Below are 19,740 nucleotides of genomic sequence, written 5' to 3' on the forward strand. Positions count from 1 at the left end.
TAGCCAGACTCTCTCGATCCAACGCCTTGCACGGCAGCGGGACAGATGAGATTGATTCCTACCCACCCCTCATACCTTTTTCCTTCCAGAACTTCATCTCCTTGTAGCGAGTGCCTGTATATTCAGATTGGTCAATAACCAACGCCATTTTAAGCATTTTTTAATGCTGCTTTCCCACTGAAAGTATCTACCTACCACCAGAGGCGGATTTGCAGTCTTGGCCGCCCTAGGCCCCAGACCATGTAGCCGCCCCTTTCTCAGTACCCATCATAGGTGTGGCGAGGGCGGCTGCGGGGCGTGGGGGCGCGCTGTGTGCTGTGTGTGAACACGCTCTTGCATATCGCTATTTCGTACGTAGAATATTTAGGTACTTAGGAAGAAAATTATTGTTATCATCTGTGTCTTTTTTGTCACAATTGGCCGCCCCTAATATCTGGCCGCCCTAGGCCCGGGCCTACATAGGCCTAAGGGCAAATCCGCCTCTGCCTACCACTCTGAAACATTATATTTTCAAATGACACCATCAAATTAATAAAACATTTTATATATTCATAAACAGACTTTATTCGAAAAAATACTCATTCTTACATCAAAAGCAACAACAACAGAAATTCACAAACTAAATCTTTTGTCTACCTTGAACTTAAATACAAATATTATGTCACAAAATTATATTTTTTACAGTAATTGTTTCTGTAACCTCTCTGCCTACCCCTGCGGGGAAACGGCGTGATGGTTAGTTAGTTAGTTTAAATAGGGGTACTCTCTCAGCAATCTGCCGTTTGCTAATTCAAAAAACTACTATAATTCGCCATTATTTTTACTAGTTGAAAGCACAAAATCAAGCTCTATAATTTGCCGGTATTCATAGTCAAATTCCGTAGTTCGCCGCGTGCCTAGACTTGAGCGACAAGCCAAGAACACCGACAGCTTGGGTTATCTTACTACTACACTCTCAGTTATTATACTGCCGTCTAGCTTGCTAGAGCTGACCATTATGCCAGTCACTAGAGTTCATTATGGTTGTTTTAGGATATTTCTCTGTCCTGTCTGTATTCTAACTATGGCTGTGTTTCTGTTTGTTTCGTGCTGCCACGTTTTTTGTTTGTATAAGTTTACAAAATGGAGTCATCTCGCAATCGAAAACATGACACCTTATCTTTAAACCAATAAATGGAAATTTTACAAAAGACACAGAGTAACGAAGAGAGAAAGCTGCCGATAAGGGCGAGGCGAACAAACTAAGTTGGCGTGTGTGTTTGTGAGTGTGTCTCATTCAATGATTTGTCAATAAATTAATCTGACAGTATACATACAACACGCATTGTAATATCAGCATTCAGTCCTCGTAAATAAAATATAAAAATTACTACTCCTTTTTACAATGGCGAGCAAATTGCTGGCTGCGTAAAAAACAACTACTCTATTAGTTAGAACTGTTTGCAAATGTTATAATTCAGCAACCTTACTTATTCATAGTGTAAGTTCCAATCCCGTGTTTTACGTTGCCTTACATCTTACATTTCTGTCCAGGTTCTGGTTGTTTTAATGTGCGCCCTTCAGCGTTCAATGTACGACTGATGTTGTAAATTTTTTAAAGCGTTATCGAACTCTCATGGTGCCAAAAATATGGTCACGTGGTTTGCCCTCAGCTTTTCGAAATGATACCCAGATTTCGTGCTACAGCAAGTCGATGAAAGATCAATAACGGTGTTTGTTAGTTTTTACGAAATACCTGTGTTAATAATTTTCAGCGTATTTGGTTTGTATGGACTATAAACGCTTTCACTAATTGGACATTTGCCCAATTTTTGGGACGACAGATTAGTGAGAAAGTACCGTAAAATCAATTTAAATAAATTAAATGCACAAATTCTGTGTACGAACAAAGGAGGAACAGATTATAAAATTGAACTAAATATTATCAGAATGGATTGAAATAAACAATTAAGATAAAGATTTTAAAAAAAAATTTATTCTAAAGATCTTTTTTCATTTTGTTATCTTACGCATATCATTGGGGCGAAATATTTTGAGCGGCACAAACCCTTAAATGCGTCAAGATTACGTATGTTTTTAGAAACAATGAAAAATATTGTATTCTATAATGTATATTTATTTTTTAGTTGGTAAATTTTTTTTCACAAAAGCGTTGTACAATTTTATCGAAAAATATTTTAGAAAAAGTTATTGATAATTAATTAATACATATTACAACTTACCCTATGCAAAGTACTAGTCATGTTATAAATTATAGATCAGATGAAACATACATTTACTTCAACTCGGAGTATTAGTTCCCGGTTAATCCGCGAAAAACTATAGATGATTTGAAATATAAGTTTGGTGAGTCTGTTTTACATGTATTTCGATAGAGTCTGCTCATAGAATTGATTCTCCGCTGACGATTGTAAGTGCGATTACACTCAATATAAATTAGTAGGTATGCTGAGTCTGTTTTACAGGTATTTAAATGAAGTCTGCTCAGAGTATTAATTCTCCGCTGACTAGTGGGATTATACTCACCATTCATTAGTAAATATGCTTGAGTCTGTTTTACAGATATTTCAATGGAGTCTGCTCATATAATTGATTCTCCGCTGACAAGTGCGATTACACTCAATATACATTAGTTGGTATGCTGAGTCTGTTTTACAGGTATTTAAATGGAGTCTGCTCAGAGCATTAATTCTCCGCTGACCAGTGGGATTACACTCACTATACATTAGTAGGTATACTGAGTCTGTTTTACAGGTATTTCAATGGAGTCTGCTCATAGAATTGATTCTCCTCTCACCGGTGAGATCACAATCACTGTTCATTAGTAGATATGCTGAGTCTGTTTTACAGGTATTTCAATGGAGTCTGCTCGGGGCATTGATTACACGTGCACCAGAGATGGCATGCTGAGTGTGTTCTACAGGTATTCCAATGAAGCCTGCTCGGATCGATGTTACCCGGTGCACAAGTGAGAAACTATAGATGAGTTATTGGAAAATGTTGCTTGTGCAATGATGGATGACTTGGGTGCGAAACCATAGCATTTTTCAACCCAGCAACTAACCAGTCATTTGAGTACTTTACATAGCGCAAATTAGTTTTTGTAATTTTTACATATTTGAGAATGCGTCTACGATGAGATTACATGAGGAAGCAAATTATTCTATAATCTTAGGATAACTTTGGAATTACAATATTTTTTACTTATCATTATGTACTAAGTATACATTTTTCGCTAACCCTATTCGATAGATCAGATACATATATATATGACGAACAGAAATAAATTTATTCTCTTATCGAAAGTAACGTAAAAAACAACTAGTAAAAATAATACAATCGAAAATAAAAGAGAAAGATATATATATATAAAAAAAAGGTTGTTTGATATCACTGAAAAATAGACTTTTGTCTTGCTCACACCTACTTATTGTTATTGGCCAGAAAGGGTCAACAAGTGAATGCGTCGATCGAACATGAATATTCAAAAAATGGCCATTACATTGTCATGTTTGTATTAAATTAAAAATGAACATTTTTTATCACTGGAATTTTTGAAGTCGAATAAAAAATATGTACGCAAGCAATGCACCGGTGTGAGTAGGTACTGCGTTCATGTCAACTCTTGATTGCGATACAGTTAACGTATGTGGTAAAAATAGTTTAAAAAAATTACCGAGTATATTAGTTAAACAATACAATATAGTACAAACGGTTGAATAATCTGCAAAGCAAACTAGAAATATGTAAATGCCTTTCTTTGCAGTTGAAACATCTTATATTAAATTACTTTTTTAATCAAATTATAATATGTTGTTCTAAGATAACTTCAGGTTTACAAAAATAATTATTATTATTATTTGAGAGAAACTTAAATAACCAACTTGGATGAAAAATGAAAAGAAGATTGCATTCCTCAGTTGTTTTCGAGAGAAAATATTTCGTCGACATCTCAACAAGCCTCCGGGGAATAGGAATGCAAGTACGGCAGCAGAGGTGATGCAGGATGTCCACGAACCGGGGAATTTCCAATAGCTTGGGGATGTCCACGAACTAGCGATTGCCCAATAGCTTGCGGATGTCCACGAACAAGGGTTGGCCAAAAGATTGAGGATGTCCACGAACCAGAGATTGCCAAATAGCTTGGGGATGTTCATGAACTAGGAATTGGCTAAAAGCTTGAGGATGTCCACGAACCAGAGATTACCCAATAGCTTGGGGATGTTCATGAACTAGGAATTGTCCAAAAGCTTGAGGATGTCCACGAACCAGAGATTGCCCAATAGCTTGGGGATGTTCATGAACTAGGAATTGTCCAAAAGCTTGAGGATGTCCACGAACCAGAGATTGCCCAGTAGCTTGGGGATTGTTCATGAACTATGAATTGGCCAAAAGCTGGCCCAATAGCTTAGGGATATCCATGAACTAGGGATTGGCCAAAAGATAACTTCGGTCCATGACCAAGGGTATAGTCACAAGCTAGAAATTTTCCAATAATTTGAGGATATCCACAATTGGCCATAAGCTGAGAGACATCGGAGAACTAGGGAATGTCCAAAAGCTTGGAAATGTCCAAAAGCTTGGAATTGTCCAATAGCTTAGAGATTTCCAAAATATTGGGAATGTCCGCTAGCTTGGAGATGTCGGAGAGCTTGGGGAGGTCGAATAGCTCATCTTCCCCGGGAAGTTGAAGAGACGACAAGTTAAGCCGGAATGCTGAGAACACGCAGAGGGTAAACAAGAACAGGACCGTACAGAGGGTGATTGATGCAGGGATTGGCGAGGGAAAGAAATCAATCATCGGCAAACTGCGCGGGGTCATACTCTTCATTGTGACCTGAAACAAAACAATTATTGTATAGCTGATACAACAATAAAGGTTTCAATAAATTGAATGATGCATACACACTTGGTTCCTCCTACATATCACAACTCCTCTAAAACAACATACGTGAATGTGTTAATGACATATTTTCATTTGGTTAGTAAGTTAGTTGAAGATATTTACCATTTACGGAGTCCTCGTCATGTCCGTTGCCCAGATGCAGTCCCTGCATGCCCTCCTCCGTCTATATAAAACACAACAATCATTAGCTTTTCCATATTATATTATGCAAATCTCATCAACTATAATGAACAAAGTCTTAAGAGGAATGGCTGCACGGCAAATACCTGGAATGACGTGTGTTAATAAAACAAAGTTAATTACAAGATCAATACTTAAAATTATTTGCTAAAACTGTGAGAGGATCGTCCATCCAGGAAAACCCATGTGGAAGAAATGCACAGAGAATAGAATAGCCATCTTTGATTTTGATTCGGTGTTGCCACCTCTCAATGACAACTAAAGATGGCGAAGATTAACCCATACGGCGACGGCACCTGACTTCAGCAGCCAATAAAGGCTATTAAAGATTTTTCATGATTTCAGAGGAAACTTTGTCAAATTATTTGTGAGTTGATGGTAAAAAACTAACTAACCATCGCGCCGTTTCTCCGCAGGGGTAGGCAGAGAGGACGGACCGCCAAACAACTCGGTCTTGGCACACACTCCTTGCCTCATTCACATTCACACATCGTCTCATACATACTCTTCAATTATTCTGACTCTTGACATGGCCCGACTCAAGTATCAGATTCACTTGATCGTGTCATGTTTTCCTCGGGCGTCCCCGACTTCTGCTACCATTCACATTTGCATCATATATTCTCCTTTCTTCGCTCATTCGCACTACATGCCCAAACCATCTAAGCATCCCTTTCTTGCACTCTTTGCGGATCTCCACATTTCTCACATGATCATACATGGTTTCACCACACATACGCCTCAGGGATCTCATTTCAACAGCATTCAATCTACTTTCATCCTTTCTCTGCCAGTTCCATGCCTCAGGGTAGGTACCAGCACTCCATTGTGGACTGCTAGCTTCGCTTCTTTGGACAATCTATTGTTAGCGCCAACTGCGTTCAGTCCTCCATTAAAGGAGTTACCTGCATTTGCCCTTCTTTCAATATCTCTGTCAGAGTTAATGATAGTTTAAAAAAATATATATTTAGGCTCTACATATTTACAAATATGACGATACATAAAATAAAGAAATAAAAAGCATTTTCATGGGCATAAATTTAAATATTTTTGAAAGTCGGTAGATTAACTCGTTGTCGATGGCAATCAATTCAACAAATGTTTGGTGGCAATCATGTACACACACGCATTTCTCTGAAATCGGATGACATTACATTTTTTTGGTTTACAAAGTGTTTGTATAAACACAGCTTTATAATTATTATTTCTTCCCATTCAGTCAGTTGTTCTATTTAAGATTTGAAATATGAGTGTTGCCATTTTGTTATCAGAACAGGTGCATCACTCGCAAAAGTGAAGATAGGATTTTACTAGAAATTTTTTATTAGAATAAATTGCTTTGTTAGGGTTTCTTCTTAGATTATCATGAATAACCATCCCCGAAAGTCTCGCGGTTGTAGCGTGGAGAGGAAGAAGTAGATCATTTATAAAAATAATTATAAACAGCATTCTTACATCATCCATTGGCTGCACGGGTACAAAGTTGTCATCGTCCATTATTTCAGAAGCATCTTCATATATGTCAGAGTCTGAAAAGATAACGACACTATTACATTTTTTAAAAGAAAGACAAACATTCCCGTCACGAATAACCTGACAATATAAATAATTAACCAAGGAACGCCAAACACGCACCATTAAATTTTGTGAAAAAACTCTCGACAGTGAAAAAAAGTCAAATTCCACACGCCTGGTTACAGGTAGATGGGAAACTTCGTTGGCAAAGGGGTACCAGATTAACCGCCGGACGGACGAGAACAGTACAGTTCTCACAGGAACGTTTTGAGTTATCTAGTACCTCATACAGCAATTTATATTTTCGTTGGAAATGAAATATTATTAACGATCGTGTGATAAAATAAAATGTATTTTAAACACGTTTGTCAAAGAGCCGCACTTAAGTAGCACCCATGGCTGGCGAGCCGCAGTTTGGGATCATTCAGAATAGGGAAACATATCAAAATGACGCCTGTTTCTGCAAAGTCAAAGGTTTTAACTGAAAAATAGCCAAAATATTCCCACCGTGGTCATCATCTTCAGGGTCAGGGTGCAGCATCTGGCACTGGTTCATGGCGAGGAACATGCGCTGCACGGCCCCGTCCTGCGGGGGACAGAACAGCAGCTCCGAGTAGCGCTGTCCCTCCTCTTCCTCCCCATCTTCTTCTTCTTCGGAGTTCTCCTCCGAGTTCTCCTGCAGGTCCCCGGTGGCCCCCTGCTCCGACAGAGGCATCAGGCTCTCTGGACATACCACCAAAATATAATTACAACTAACATTAACATATTATCATCATTATTAGTTGATGAGCAGGCAGCATTCAATAAGAACAGTTGTTTCCAATCCTACTGATCAACCGTTGAGCCGAAATTTTGGCTCAACACTGCTCAAATGAACAACTATGCTCTTCCCAACGCAAACTCTTGTTCAAGTAATGATCAAACATCGATCAAGCTAGAGGAACCAAATAACTGGATTAACTTCGGCTCATCAAGAGACTAGTTATAAAAAGTGTTAACCGAGTGAAAAATGACAGCGAAATATCAAACTTCATTCGGTTTTCGTATCTGTATTGCCAATATCACAATAATTTTTGGTACCAAACATGGAATTATTACTTATTAACATGGTGCCTCAGTCCGAACAACAAAGGTATTGTGTCACTCAAATGCGTTCGGTAATCTTCGTAATGTTTCAGTTGCTGCGCACCGGACCTAGCAAATTTTGGCTCTGCGATTCCAACAGTGCCGGTATGTCACTGTTGGAAACCGAATTTACGTTGTATGAAATATACATAGGTTTTTTAGCTTCATATGTGCATTCCGGAATCCGCACTCAAGGGCCACCGCGCCGTATTTCTATTAGTAGATTTTGTTACTGTGGATTTGTGGCATGCAGTTCATTTGTGCAGGCGGTTTTTTTACTATGATGTAGTGGTAGATTCAATCCTCCGTTAATCAAGTCCTCCATCGTTACAGAAGCAAAATTTTCTCATTATAATGATGGTAGTAAGAGGGATCAACGCAGAAATGACTACCAAGGGGAGGTAGCGGGTTCAAATCCCAACATGCGCAAATAAATATTATTTGATTAATTTGTTTTATTTCACAAATTACTCAATTAAAATAATATATAGTATATTTGCGGCACGTTCCAGAGTGGAAGATACTCCCAATATTGCCCTGGTATAAGACCACCATTCAGAATTGAAACGTTGCTTGAAATGGCTTTGGCCGTGTTTGGTGACCAGATCTGAATAGCCAGGTACTTTCCCACCTTCCTATTCCCCATCTCGCAACATTCAGCTTCACAACATACCCCAATTAGGGGTGCCATAGTCTCAGACAGCCCTAGACGGTCAGGAGCAGTTCGGACTCTTGTGTTTAATGTTTGTTTTAGACAAAAAACGGAATCAGACTAACCTGGAAGAACGAGGGTATGGTCCACCATGATGTAGAGGGCTGGAAAGGGATCTCGGCGAGCTGCGTGAAGAGCGATGTTGGGGTATTGCAGCGAGAAGCCGAGGTGTTTACTTCCGTCACACCACGACAAGACTCTGTGCAAATAAAATAACACCATTCTGTAATATTCAACACGCTCAACAAACCGCAATGGTAATATTCAATCTTATTAAGAACCTAGATTTCTCCCACCCGCCTGCACACACTACCAAACAGTGGTTAAAATAATTGAGAGTTCAACATAGTGATTTAAAAAGGAAAGAATTATTATCTTAATTCCGACAGATGCTGTGTGGAGAGTCATTTTGAGGAGAGGCAGGAGAGAATATGTTGTAGGAGGGAGCAAACATATAGGCCGTCAAATCGTTCCACAGCCGAGCTGTTGAACTCAAGAACGAGTCGTAGAAGCGACCCGTTATCATCTGACAAATGTCAACCATGTACATGCGATGGGTGCGCGTTTGGCGTGTTTCCTGACTATATACCGGTGCCGAAGGGATCGATGTCACTAGTTCCTTGGAGCATCTTTCTAACGCCTGAAGTCTAAAGATTGCAATCTGATTCTGAGAGGCTAACTTGACGCTGGCTTCGATGAAGCCTCCGAACCTGAGCTGGTCACTTAGATTCAATGTTTCAAAGACCCAATCCTATCTGATTACGTCTAAAAGGGATCCAAATGATAATCTAGTCTCCTTCAACGGAAGCAATCTTCCGAACAGGCCTTCCATTGATATGCTTGGTGTAACTATAAGTAAACAGCTCAGGTACGGGGGCTCCATCGAAGCCAGAGTAAAGTTGGCCTCTCAGAAGCTGGGCGTACTGTACAGGGCCCGCAGATACTTTAATAGTACACAACTGCTGACCCTGTACAAATCGCAAGTGCGCCCTACTGTCGAATTTGGCAGCCATCTCTGGTCCGGAGCCCCAAAATACCTGAAAAAAACCCTTGACTCTGTGCAAAAACGGGCGGTCCGTTTGATAGATTCCCCAATCTTAACAAACGGACTGCAATCTTTAGAGCACAGGCGTCAGGTAGGTATGCTGTCCTTGTTCTATCGGTATTACAATGGAAGATGCTCTGAGGAACTAGCGTCAATGATCCCTTCGGCACCGGGATACACGCCTAACGCGCGCCCAACATTTGTACACGGTTGACATTTGTCACATGAGAACGGGTCGCTTCTACGATTCGTTCTTAAGTTCAATAGCTCGGCTGTGGAACGAACTGCCGGCCTCTGTGTTTCCTCCCTCCTACAACATGGGACTCTTCAAGACCCATGTTCACTCCTTCCTCTCCACGAAAAGACCCTCCACACAGCATCCCCAAAGATGACATAGGCCCTGAGGGAAATTATTTTCTTCAGGGCCTCCTGTGTGGAGTTAATATAAAAAAAATTAAAAAAAATTTACACCAAGCATCTCAATAGAAGGCATGTTGGGAAGATTGCTTCCGTTGAAAGAGATGTTTAGATACGTGATACAGATAGATAGCATTGTTATGGGTTAATTAAAAAATATATTATTGCAGGACAACGCTTGCAACAAATGTAATGACGTCCATAATTCCGTTCTGATTTTCAAGAATGAGTTGAACATGACGAGTTTGCTGTATTTGCGGTGCATGCATGTTTACGGCGGGCATGAGTCTTTTACATGCCATACTCTCTTGATTGACTCTCCGCAAGACCTGTCTGAAATATTTGATTCACTTGATCATGGCTTGTTTCCTCGGGGCGCCCACTACTTCTTCTACCATCAGCTACATCATCAGCTGTAGGCAGACTGATAGAACCTATGCGCAAGCCAAATACTAAGTTTGGTGATCGCGCTTTTGGAGTATCTGGGCCGAAGGCTTGGAATAAACTCCCTCCAGAACTAAGATCCATAACAAGTCCAACAGAATTCAGGTCTAAACTAAAAACTTATCTTTTTAAGCTGTCGTATCCTTAAATTAAATATACTACTCCTAAGAGAAAGTCCAGTTATATTCAATTTTCAAATTATGTCCTAAATCCTGTATCTAAATTTCGCTAATAAACAATTATATAATGTTAATTAAATGTTAATCTCAAGTGACCTACCAGGTAAGTATATAAGTGGATTTTCTCTCAGGAATGGTATATTTAATTTAAGGGTATGACAGCTTAAAAAGGTAAGTTTTTAGTTCAGACCTGAATTCTGTTGGACTTGTTATGGATCTTAGTTCTGGAGGGAGTTTGTTCCAAGCCTTCGGAACAGATACTCCGAAAGCGCGATCACCAAACTTAGTATTTGGCTTGCGCTTAGGTTCTATCAGTCTGCCTACAGCTGATGATGTTGCTGATCTAAGAGTTGACTGCCTTAGACCAGTGTTTTCCGGGACGCATAGTTCAGAGATGTAGGGTGGGGCCATTTCATTGACGGATTTAAACACTATTCAGCACAATTTGTACTGGATTCTTTCAGGGCACTTGAGCCAGTGAAGGTTACGAAGGTGTTCTGAAATGTGCGAATATTTTGAAGCACCGGTTATGAGCCGTGCTGCTGCATTAAACAATGATTGAAGTTTGTCAATTTGATATTTTGAAAGGCTGGCATAAATGCCGTTGCAGTAATCGAGACGTGAGACTACGTAAGAGTTGATAAGTAGTTTTGTTGCTTCTGTAGGAAGGTTTCTTCGGACAGGCTTGAGTTGTCTTAGGTGAAAAAAACCGGTGCTTGCAGTCCTATTTATTTGACTTTTAAACGAAAAGTCTGAATCTAAATTGACACCAAGAAGTTTAACTGTTGTTTTTGCGATGATATCGCTGCCGGAAATAGTAATAGATGAATCGTGTATGAAATGTTGATGTTTGTTTGTGGCCGCCCAGAGAAACTCAGTCTAAGATGGATTGAGCTTGAGCTTGTTTGAAGACATCCAACGAGTTATTGCTTCTAGACATTTAGTTATACGGATCTTGAGACTATTGATTTCGTTTGGAGCGCAGTAAAAATAAACTTGCTGATCGTCAGCGTAGCAGTGAGACAAGAGATCAAATGACTCGATTATTTTGGCGACCTCATTTGTAAAAAGGATGAAGAGAAGTGGACCCAAAACGGATCCCTGGGGTACCCCTGAAGAAAGTGTTGCGAAGTTGGACAATTTATTTCCAACCGTCACGGCTTGTAAGCGATTGGATAGATAGGATACCAGCCAATTAACATGAACCAAAAAAAATACAAACCAAAAAACACCCTAAAAACCTATTTTGTGCAACTTTACTTAAACCCCCCGACTTATATAGTTGTCTCCATTAGATATTTAAGTTGAAATCAAGTGTTGTTTAAAGAACCTTTGCATGCAACGGAATTCGACAAGTTTACCGAATTTCCAATCGTAGATTCTTCATCGGTAAGTATTGCATTATTCGACATTCCAACCCTAGAAAAAATACGGTTACATCTAACATGGCAATGTACGCGATAATGCACCCTAAAGCAGCTTTCTCTAGAGCCCATTGTTGCACAGCTTTGATGTGTCAGATGGAATCTTGTTATTCTAACGGGTCGATTGTGCAAAATATCAAAATTACAGACTGTCAGACGACGCAAAACGTTTTGAAATTAAACAACAATGAAATAATATCAATATTATTAACAATGACCTGTATGGTCTCCGATTTATACCTGTAACTTACACCGCTTGGAGAAAGTACAAAGAAAATTTCTTCGATACGTTCAATTCAAATTGAGACAGCCTGTAATTGATATCTGCTATAATACATTAATGTCTGGTCTAAATCTACCACTTCTTTCTACCCGGCGAACTATTAATGACATTCTTATACTTTTTAAATTACTGAACAATCTCATAGACTGCCCTCAAATGTTAAGTGTTATAAATTTTCGTGTCCCTGTTAAATCAACTCGACTCCACCATCTTTTCCACAGTGACAATCATAGCACTAACTATTTGTATCATTCACCGTTGGCGCGTTTTCACCGCACTGCCAACACGTATACAGACCTTTTTGATATTTTCAAAACCTCACCGTCTTGCATCAAGGCAAAAATACTTGGTTATGAATGTAATTGATATGTTTGTGAAATGTTAAATGTCTGTTTGTACTGCATCATACTGACTGTTGTGTTCTTCTTTATGTGTAACATATATATGGTGTTCTATACATATACATTCCACATATATACATATATGTGAAATGTATATGTATAGCATCAATAAAAACTGCTTGTGGATGTATTATTTTAATGAAAAATGCTATTTCTAATTGTCAAGTCTCTGACAGCCCTGAACTGTGTACTTATAATCCCATGTTTCACATTACTGTAAAAGCCTTTTATGGCGTTTAATAAATAAATAAAAAAAAAAAAAAAAAAAAAAAAAATGACGACTTATTTTATAGTCATTTTACTCACGATTCTGTTATGTACAGCGTCCCCTTGCCTATTTCTTTTTCATTCAAGTAGGCGCGTGTTTCGTCCTGTTCTACGACGACACCGTCAACCGGCACGGTAAATGTATTTATAACGACCATTTTGAGATAATATAAAAGATATTTTACTAAATAATTAAGTATTCCACTTCGGTTTTAGAGTATTATGGCCAATTCGGTGGAGAAAAATATCAATTTCTCTTTCAATTGAATATTTCTCTGTGTTTACGCACCTCACGGAAAACACATTCAAAACATTTTGCATTTGACCATAGAAAATAGATATCCCTGGGGTTGCCTATGGATATATTCTAAAATACCCACAATAGATGTTCAAATTCCCCACAAGAACCTTTACCTCCAAAATGAAACTAAATTCTTTTATTCAAGATTTTCTCTTTCGTTCAGGTTTTAAAAAGAGACAAATGCGACAGAAAACAAAATATGATATGTTTTCCTAATTATTGTTAACATTATTTTTAATTTAATTGGTTTGCAATCATTCAAAAGACCAGAGATGTGCAAAATGGGTACCCAAAACCATTTGAAATGCAAAATGGAAATGGGTCAAAACTTTTCCATTTGAAAATGCAAAATGCAAAATGGTTTTTAGAAAAGCATTTCAAATGCAAAATACCTGTTTTCAAAATGCATTGAAAATGCAAAATTATTTCTCAGGTCAAACAATTAAAATAATTATAGAATTTTTAAACAATTTTGTTATTTTATAATGGACATCAATGTAGAACAAACATATTACATGATGGTAAATCCAAAAACACCACGACTACAGATTATGAAACCACAAAAAATTTGCGCGGGACATTATTAGCAGTTTCAATGATTTTATGTTGCCAAAGTAAAAACATTGAAACTGCTATCTAACATTTAATATTACAGCGTCATGGCCCCATGTTCAGTATTTTTGGTAATGGTATCACTCAATTGCCAGGGCTTCTACCAGGGAGCAACTTGACAAATGTAAATTATCTCTCATAGCGAGGTTGAGGACCGACTGATATTTGGGGCTTATGAAAAAAAGATGAGTGGAGATAGTAGAAAGAATGAAGCAAAAAAGCATTTAAAATGGAAAATGCATTGAGAAAAGCATTTAAAATGCAAAATGCAAAATGGTTTTTAGAAAAGCATTTAAAATGCAAAATGGAAAATACCCATTTTGCATTTTGCATTTCCATTTGAAATGGATTTATTTGAAATAAAGCACATCTCTGGAAAAGATACCTCTAAACATTTGACATTATTATACATGAAAATTCTAAAACAAACGATAAAAATTATTGTATCACAAACTGCTCAATATTAAAAACAACAAACACAATCAAAAATTTAGGAATAATTGTAAATAAGAAATTTTTCGTCGAAAAAAAAAACCTATACTTAATATATTATGCTTTGGTTCAATCAACTTTACAATATTCCATCATTATTTGGGGATCAGTATATAAAACTAACCTCCTCCCAATAGAAGTCGTGAAGAGAATAATTATTAAAATCATTTTTAAAAAAACCTTCGGACCCAACCCTTTTTTACCCAACTGACCGCTTATAAGAAGAATTTCAAGTACCTCCCTTTAAATATCTGTACATAAAAAATTCATTAATTCAAATAATAAAAGAAAAAGAAAAGTACCAATTTCTAACTGAAAACCGTACTCTACTTAAATACATTTTTCCATGTCCAAAATACAACACTTTCTTTGCACAAAATTACTACACATACCAAGGAAGAACCTTTTTTCAATCAACTCCCTTAGGGAATTAGAATCATAAACGACAAAAGCCAAGCTTTGAGCATTTTGAAAAAATATTTTAAAGATAAATTATCAAAAAATTGAATAATAAATATTCTACTTAAGAAGCAACTTCTTCTCCAAATATTGTATACATACTATATACATATTAATACAAATAATAATAATAATAGTCTTTATTCCAGAAACTAATTACATCATGATTATATAAATACATATTATAGCTACTAGTAGTACATTTTACTTACAATATATGTTTTCTACTTCTCTTGATTCTGCGTAAAATACATAATGTAATATCTACATTAATATAATCTACACTCCACCTACAAGCTAATGCTTCTCTGGAAGAGTAGTATTAAATATTGTCATTGTAATTGTAAACCTTATTACTTAAACGTACTTTTTCGTTTAATAAATAAATAAAAAATCAAGAAATGGCCAAAATCCCCGTATTTTCTCCACGAAAAGGTTCTCCCCGCAAAATACCCAATTCTTGAAAAATCTTAGAAATTGGAAAATTCTCCACGAATTGGCAACCTTGAATAAACCACATATTTGACGTATTGGCAGTGATGCCATGCCGCGAAAATTAAAATCGGTAGATGAGAGTTGCGAATTCGGTAGATTAGTGACAAAAATCGGCAGCTGGACAAATATTTATAGATACTAGTTGTTTCGGTAACTATTTCCTAACCGCTGCATTTTTAGGTACAGATTATGGAAATCACACTTTATTTCAGCAATTACTACAAGAAACAACTATTTACACGCATAAAATAGACTATTAGGTTGTTGGTTTGTTTTAATTAAATACTTTATGTGTATTTAGATTGAAACGAAACTTTCGCAAGAGTCGCTCTGTACAAAAAATGTCAAATGGTGGCAAAGCGATCGTTTTATCAGGTAAATTTTGAACTTTGATTGAATAAAACTGAAATTATAATGCATCTTTTACCATATATCCCGACGTAAATCGTTGAATATCAGTAGTAATTAAGTTCAAACGAAGTGTAATCTCCATAATCTGTGGCCTGTGCCTATAAAAGTATGGCGGTTAAGGCAATATTTACTGCCGTTTCTATAGGGGTTCTTTTTTGCTAGAGGTGACTAGAGAATTTCGGAGAGAAAATTTTTCTTAAAAAGGTAATTTTACGTGATGGGGTTCAGTACAGAAGAGCTAAATTATCAAAGAAAATTAAGAGCTATTAAGACCAAAAATTTCTGTAGTTTTTCTGTGAATGTCGAAAGATTATAGTTGAAAACGGGTAGATTTTAGCTGAAATTGGTAGATCCAACGAAATTTCGGTAGGAATGACATCACTGCGTATTAGCCGTAGCTAGTGATGTAATAAGATATTCGACATAATATTATTACACAAATCGAATAAGGCTAGAAATCGAATTGAGTCTTTGAGCATCGACGGTAATTATAGTACTTTGTTCTTACAATTAGATAATGTCACCGTAAGTACTTTAAAAAAATTACGATTTATTTTTTACATACCCTTTTAATTGAACCTGAAAGTGGGGAGAGTAAGAAGATGGGAAAGAGGAAGGTAGATAAATATCTGGATATTCAGATCTGGTGACCAAACATTCCAATTCTAAATGGTGGTCTACACTAGGGCGATACTGACAGTATCTTCCACTTTGGAATGAGCCGAAAATATATCTCATATTATTTTAAATTATTAAACTGGCCGGGGGTGAAGTGCACTAATTTTGGGAGGTGATTCTACATGAAACTATATGCCAAAAATAAAATAAACCCCATTTCTGTAAGTTGTGCTGTTTTTTTAATAGCTCTTCAAAACTGCAGTGTCTGTTTTTGTATTGTCTGTTTTGCTGCACCCTGTACATTAAATTATATCAAATTAAATTTGATCAGATCTACTTTGTGAATAAAATATAAGGTATTGATACGATGCAAGGTAAATACTACATATACGTTGAATTCAAATTCAACACTGACTGAAGGAATTGGCAGCGGGTGGGGGAGGTGCGAAACGATAGATTTGGCCACAAAGTAAAATAATAATGCAGGTCGCCACAAGGCGGACCAATTTTTCCTGAAAAGTATGCCTAAAAGTTGGAATTTCGAAAAAACATTATTTATCTTTTTTATCTATCATGTAGAATCGCCTCCCGAAGTTAGTGCACTTTATACGGACACCCTGTATATCACATAGAATTATAATATAAGGCTATAGTCCATGGGTTTCGTGCTGTGGTTTTCATCCAGAGTTTTTAAAAAAAAAATGTTGACAGTAATTTTCCTTTAAGTGTTCAAATTTTATCAAAAGTATCAAAAAATGCTTTGAGGGGTGGGAAAAGAGGATGGGGCAGTTCAAAATCTCATGTAGACAGTAACCTCCCTCTTGTTTTGAAGTGTCAAGTGTGCAATATTTCATCCACCTCACCAACATCAAATCCACACAGCCCGGCCGCAACAAACAGACACTCTCTTTTATGTATTTGACTAGCTGGCATGTACCCGGTGTTGCTTGACTTTCTATAAATACAGGGTTTTCCAATAAGAGGTGTTATTTTGATATTCAATCGTAAAAGATTGATGGTTTCGTTGCTTGTGTGGCACGTAGCGCCGTCTTGTTGAAAGTAAACGTTGTCCAAATCAATACCATACAATTCCGGCCATAAAAAATCATTAATCATCTCTCGATAGCGCAATTCATTCACCGTAACTGTTGCTCCAGCCTCATTTTCGAAAAAGTTAGGTCCAATGACTCCGCCGGACAATAAACCGCACCAAACAGTCACACGTTGAGGATAGAGAGGCTTTTCAACAATAACTCTCGGGTTTTCCGAGCCCCAGATGCGACAATTTTGCTTGTTGACGAAGCCACCGAGGTGGAAATGGGCCTCATCACTCAAGATGATTTGCATTTGATTCACTTAAGTGAATTTTAATAATTTCAATGCGTTTTTGAAGCGTGTATCGTTCCATTTTCATTAATGGCCTAGTTTCTACTTGTCAAATATCAAAAAATGACAGCTTCAAAAGTAACATCTACCGAAATAGCGGGCTATTCAAAATAACACCTCTTATTGGAAAACCCTGTATAATATCCATGTATTATTTATATAAACCTTCCGGAAGAAATTCTCTAAATGATAATGAAAACCCTATCAAACTCCGTTTCATAGTTTAGAAGAACTAAGCGCACAAACAGACAGACGCAGATAGTGACTTTGTTTTATACTAAATAGAGATGTCTGTGCGCTTAGTTCTTCTAAACTATGCAATGGAGTTTGATAGGGTTTTCACTATCATTTAGAGAATTTCTTCCGGAAGGTTTATATATATAATACATGGATATTATAATTATTGAAAGTAGAGAAAAGATGGGCAACGCCGGGTACATGAGAGCTAGTTATTTAGTTAACAAATTTTAACGAAATAAAATTTACGTAATGATGGAGGGCTAGAACCCGTAGCGTTGGACCACGCAACCAACTAACCTGTTGATGATTTCATGTTCAAGTTGCAAATAAAATACAAACATAACAATTATTTATTTATTCATATTTTATACAAATTTATAAATCGGCCAAGCCATTACAAAATCACAAAAAATAAGTAACGTTTCGTTCTAAAAATTATTATGTACTAATCAAAATTTAACATCCATCACAGATTAATAGTAATTTTGAAAATATTCATAATACAATAAAAAAATTCAATTTTTACAAAAAAACCAAAAACTTATTGACCATTTGTGCCTTACAAAAAAAAACAACTTATTTACATAAAAGATATTATTTAAATCGAAGATTTAACAAATTTAATAAGCACTCTAATAATTAAATTAAATTAAAACACAATAATCACAGGCGTTCAAATCAATAGACGAGCAAATCGGGGAAAGAGGAACAAACCAACTTGCGCTGATAGCGGGAAGCGGCGTGACAATCACACTTTCAGTTTATTTGTCAAAAAAAGCAATTTACAGTTAAACAGGTAACTCGCACTGTAATATAACCTTTTGGTCCTCAACAATAAAATCTGTTTACGAATTATTAGTCCTGTTTACAATGGTGCGCTAGGCTGTACAAATCCCAAATCGGGCAAACAAAAGTTCGGGCTTAATTCCAATATTTAATATTTTGTTATCCACTGGAGCGACCACGCGAAATAAATAATTTTGATATCCAGACGATAATTTTTTTAATTTTTCGCCAACATTAAAAAAAACATAACTTAGAATTTTTACATGGAGTCATACAAACTTGTTATGGTGTTATATAGCCAATGAGTTAACCTGTATTTTACCGTTTGTTTCATTTTTGTAAGATTTGAGATCACAAGATAATTTGCAATTTTTTTCAATAAAGCAATCGGAGGCAATTAAATTGGCGCATTTATATTACCAAAAGCAATCCAGTGGTTTTACTATTTAGGGTGACCGGGTATCTCTTCAAAATGACAATTCAACACACCTACAAAAAGTGGTATAAAGTCATGAAACAAACACTAGGTTAAATAGGTTACATAGGTAACTATTAAACCTAGTTTTTGTTTCATCACTTTTAATGACTCTATATCACTTTTTAAAGGTGTGTTGAATCGGTCGAACTTGTGCTCGTGCTCGTCGAGCAAAATGATACCCAGATTTCATATTAAGGCAAGTCTATTGATTTGAATGTCTATGCACTGAATAGATTATACACACTAGAAATGTGTGTTGCCAAAGTTCAAAGATATTTTTTATGTGAATACCTCGCAATTGATCAGGATATGTTGTGCTGCTAAAGGGAAGGAGATGGGGGAGAGGAAGGTGGGGTGGGAAGTACTTGGCTATTTTAATCTGGTCACAAAACACGGCTAAGCCATTTCAATTAACATATCATTTCTGAATTGTTGTCTTCTTTCACAAGGGTGATACTGATAGTATTTACCACTGTATTTTCAAAATATTGACAGATATTTCTTTGTATCCACAATATCTAGAGTAGTGACATTCCAGACTTCTACAGATAAATATGTCAATCT

At 36.8% G+C, this 19,740-nt stretch overlaps 1 protein-coding gene across 1 annotated transcript; it reads right to left on the reverse strand.

The window, feature by feature from the left end:
• Positions 1 to 556: 556 nt before the first annotated feature.
• On the reverse strand, positions 557 to 13,211 carry icln (chloride nucleotide-sensitive channel icln). The gene is made up of 6 exons (XM_089649525.1): positions 12,938 to 13,211; positions 8,504 to 8,637; positions 7,109 to 7,324; positions 6,542 to 6,615; positions 5,009 to 5,069; positions 557 to 4,837 (listed from the first exon to the last, which is right to left on the reverse strand). Exons 1-6 carry the CDS (start codon positions 13,054 to 13,056, stop codon positions 4,794 to 4,796), a joined length of 648 nt encoding a protein of 215 aa, XP_089505651.1. The 5' UTR covers positions 13,057 to 13,211; the 3' UTR covers positions 557 to 4,793.
• Between the last annotated feature and the right edge of the window lie 6,529 nt (positions 13,212 to 19,740).

The sequence above is a fragment of the Hesperophylax consimilis genome, chromosome 30, assembly GCF_061612785.1.
Source record: "Hesperophylax consimilis isolate HC1 chromosome 30, BYU_Hcon_1.0, whole genome shotgun sequence".
NCBI lineage: Eukaryota > Metazoa > Arthropoda > Insecta > Trichoptera > Limnephilidae > Hesperophylax > Hesperophylax consimilis.

Excerpts from the sequence above, each read along its gene's own strand:
- icln (XM_089649525.1), bottom strand. The coding sequence starts at position 13,056 with ATGGTCGTTATAAATACATTTACCGTGCCGGTTGACGGTGTCGTCGTA. Across the intron at positions 7,325-8,503 it reads CCATACCCTCGTTCTTCCAG|AGAGCCTGATGCCTCTGTCG; the intron begins GTTAGTCTGATT and ends TGGTATGTCCAG. Across the intron at positions 5,070-6,541 it reads CCGTGCAGCCAATGGATGAT|ACGGAGGAGGGCATGCAGGG; the intron begins GTAAGAATGCTG and ends TGTTTTATATAG.